General features: G+C 36.3%; 1 protein-coding gene and 1 long non-coding RNA gene across 2 annotated transcripts in view; both read left to right on the top strand.

The window, feature by feature from the left end:
• The window catches only part of LOC106523722 (serine/threonine-protein phosphatase PP1-beta catalytic subunit), a 43430-nt gene extending 42294 nt beyond the window's left edge, over window positions 1–1136 (top strand). The window contains exons 7-8 of the mRNA XM_014017250.1: window positions 356–490; window positions 633–1136. Of these exons, the coding sequence (XP_013872704.1) occupies window positions 356–490; window positions 633–737 (240 nt within the window). The 3' untranslated portion in view covers window positions 738–1136. The remainder of the gene's footprint in view (window positions 1–355; window positions 491–632) is intronic.
• A 1419-nt stretch (window positions 1137–2555) lies between these two features.
• LOC106523721 (uncharacterized) overlaps window positions 2556–3705 on the top strand; it is a 1983-nt gene continuing 833 nt past the window's right edge. Inside the window, exon 1 of the long non-coding RNA XR_001310923.1 lies at window positions 2556–3472. This is a non-coding gene — a long non-coding RNA (uncharacterized LOC106523721). The remainder of the gene's footprint in view (window positions 3473–3705) is intronic.

Below are 3705 nucleotides of genomic sequence, written 5' to 3'. Positions count from 1 at the left end.
TAGCTGTCTGTGTGTATGCTAGCTTTATGTGCGTACGCTAGCTGTGTATGTGTACGCTAGCTGTCTGTGCGTACGCTAGCTGTCTGTGCGTACGCTAGCTTTCTTTGTGTACGCTAGCTTTCTGTGTGTATGCTAGCTTTCTGTGTGTACGCTAGCTTTGTGTGTACGCTAGCTTTGTGTGTACGCTAGCTTTCTGTGTGTATGCTAGCTTTCTGTGTGTACGCTAGCTTTGTGTGTACGCTAGCTTTGTGTGTACGCTAGCTGTCTGTGTGTATGCTAGCTTTCTGTGTGTACGCTAGCCACTGGTGTTTTTTTTGCATCAGTGATTAAAGTCAGTTGTGTCCCCCCCCCCCAGGTGGTAGAAGATGGTTACGAGTTCTTCGCCAAGCGGCAGCTGGTGACTCTGTTCTCGGCTCCAAACTACTGCGGAGAGTTTGACAACGCCGGCGGCATGATGAGCGTGGACGAAACCCTCATGTGCTCCTTCCAGGTACCTCAAATAAAAGAACAAAGAACTGATCCAGGACCAGAACCCCTCACCTCAAACTGAAGTTTTAGATGAATGTTTATTTTCTTCAGAAGAGTCAGYTTGAACGTTTCATCAAGTAACAATCGAATAATTTTATTCTCAGATCCTGAAGCCGTCTGAGAAAAAGGCCAAGTACCAGTACGGAGGGATGAACTCTGGCCGGCCCGTCACTCCTCCCCGCACAGCCCAACCCCCAAAGAAACGATGAAGACTGACGGAACCAGACCCCGATGAAACGATTGTCTTCTTTTTGGCTTTTCACCACCTAAAATGAGTAAAAATCAAGAGCTGAGYAGGAAACACACGAACCATTTTAAAACCAGAGACACGCCCCAATCAGTCGTTTTCATTTAATCTCTTTGAACTTCTCTTTTCTTCTTCTTCTTCTTCTCCCCTCATTGCTTTTTGCCCCTCCCTCCTGCATCTGTGTAACATTTTTAAAAGTAAGTGTTTGAATGAGAAAACAGTGAGACGTTCTGTAGATTGTTATTTTTTCTTTGACAGCAGAATGAGTTTAGTTTACCACATCTTATCCCCCCGACACAACAGAAGTTAATGACTGCTGGGTTTTCAATAAATAATACAGGGAATAAACCTGCCTGCTGCCGTCTGCTTCTTCCACTCAGTTTTACTCCCAGGACTGTAGTTTGTTTTTTTATTGGTGTTTTTACCTCCTGTCCACATGACAATCTGTTTATCTGACATTAGATCGATTCTGTTATTACTGCCCACCACCACATGTGACTCGAGCCTCCACATGGTTTTTAGTTTTTGTAGTGCCTTGTTTATGTTGWGTGCGTACCCACTTTTCAGAATCGCACATCAGTACATCTGGATCACTGGTGGTAAAAAAAAAACTCTTAAAATGTGGTTGATTTTATAATTAGTGATTTATCAGCACCACTGATCATAAAGGATAAAAAGTTTTTACCCTCCTGATGTAACACCAGCTTCTGTGACAAGTCTACTCTGTGCTGCACTAAAAACATGCAGGAAGCTTGGTTGCATAAATGTGCACACCCTTAAGATAATCATTTGTGGAAAAATACTTTTAATTCTTTATTCTCTATAGGGGCCCAAGGGGTGTGTTTTTTACACGTATTTCTTTTTTATTCAGAAATGGTTTGTGTGCTGAAACTATAGTGGGAAATAAAGCTGCCAAGGTAAGTTCTGGTGTTATTGTGGCTGATGTCGCCACCTAGTGGTGTTTGTAGGTATTTGTGATTTTAGTCATCTGGATAAAAATCTAYAAAAGAAAAATGTTGACTAAAAATATTCTTAGTGTAGCTGGTATCTTTAAAGTGTGTTAGAAATGAACCATGTAAACAGAGTTGGTGTGTTAAATTAATTAGTAAATTTATTCATTTTACTTTAAAAACAAAAATTTATACAGACAACAAACTACAAATCAGAAAGAAGAAAAAATTCATAACATCTGCCCCTTTTTTCCAAAAATAAAAATAAATTCAAACAATAATCTTCAAATAACAAAACATAAAAAACTTAAACTCCTTCTCGAACAACAGTTCTTATGAAGGCACATTATATAACTTCATGTTTCTTCAACAATCTTAACTTTTATCATTCTCTTAAATTAATTGAGCCAACAGTTTTATAATAACTTTCCAGATTATTCCACAATCTTATTCCTTGGACTGAAGAGCATCGATCCTTCAAATTTGTTCGAATTATGGGATTTACAAACATCTCTACCCTAAAGTTTATAATTACTCTCGTAACAAAATTTAATTGGATATTTAGAGGTAATAAACTTTTTATGAGCTTTATACATAACCTGCAAAATATAATCAACAAAATCATAAAATTTCAATAATTTCAACTGACAAAATATATTTGATGGTGACTGTAATGTTTTCTAGTGACAATTCTTACAGATCTTTTCTGTAAAACAAAAATAGTGTTTGTAATTTTTTTTTACATGCTTTCCCCCAGACTTCAACGCAATCAAGTGTGGAACAATTATTGCATTATATAATGTAAACAGAGCTTTATAATTAAATAACTCCTTTACATCCTGCTATGGATTTAGTTATTTTTGTTCTGAAGTGATTTATGAGATTTCCATGTCAGCTTTTCATCAAAAACTTCACTAACTACAGATCTCAGCACCATCGACTCTAAATGGAACATCAATAGTTCCCTTTCTATTACTGAATATAGTTTTATCCAAATTTAATTATTTAGTTTAAGCCAAGTTTGTATTTTAACAAATTCTGTCTGCATTTATTCTAGTTTTACTCTATTATAGGCTTTAATTAATCCAGACTTAGCTTCACTTGTTTTGACTTCATCTCTGCTTTTTTCTAATAATTTCAGCTTTCTGCCTCATTTAATCTGATTCATCAGTTCTGTTAGCTGTTCTAATCAGTGGCCTCATTAATGCTGCTTTATTCCCACCAGTTAGTTTTTCTAAGAACAACAGCTTCGCCTGCAGGTAAATTTAAAAACCAGCTGAAACAAGTCAGAACAAAGAACAGAACTGCTTCAAACCAGTTTATTGTTGCAGGTTTTACAAACATTCACAGCCTTGAATTCCCTTTACTGTAATYTGAAGTTCAGATTAAAAACGATCAATCTCACAGATGACATTTAGCAGCAGGTTACAGACTGAACTGACAACAYAGCTGAACATGATAGTTTTTCTGGCTGTGGTTACATTTACATCTGCAGTCAGAATGAAGCTAGTGCTTATTTTAAAGAAAATCAGACATTATAAACAGACAATCCCAGTTCGAGCAGCTTGTGAATATTAAACCCCAACAAGACCTTTTGTTTTACTAAATGAAAACTAATATAATAGAAAAATAAAACACTGATTACAGAACAATCGTTTTTAGAAAAAGGATTGTTTCTCAAACTTCTTGAAGCATCAACTTAGAAACCCTGACCTGATTTACTTTTTTAAAATAAATATACTTAGAGGTTAAGTGCCTCAAAATTTTATTCCTTATTTTAATAAATATTTCTTAAACATTTTTTCAGCGAATGGCGTCACCACCTTTGTTATTGCTGTTCCTGATATTCTCTCTAATTCCACCGTAGAAACTGGTGTTAGTAAAGTGTCAAAAATCAAACTTTGAAACACGGAGAAAAAAAAGGTAGAAAGGAGAAAACCTTGGTGTCCACAGTTGTCAAAGAGCCTTCCTGCCATCAGC

This window comes from Austrofundulus limnaeus, unplaced genomic scaffold, assembly GCF_001266775.1.
Source record: "Austrofundulus limnaeus strain Quisiro unplaced genomic scaffold, Austrofundulus_limnaeus-1.0 Scaffold164, whole genome shotgun sequence".
Lineage (NCBI taxonomy): Eukaryota > Metazoa > Chordata > Actinopteri > Cyprinodontiformes > Rivulidae > Austrofundulus > Austrofundulus limnaeus.
Note: the sequence above shows the minus strand (reverse complement) of the source record. Positions and strands in the feature narration are given on the sequence as shown.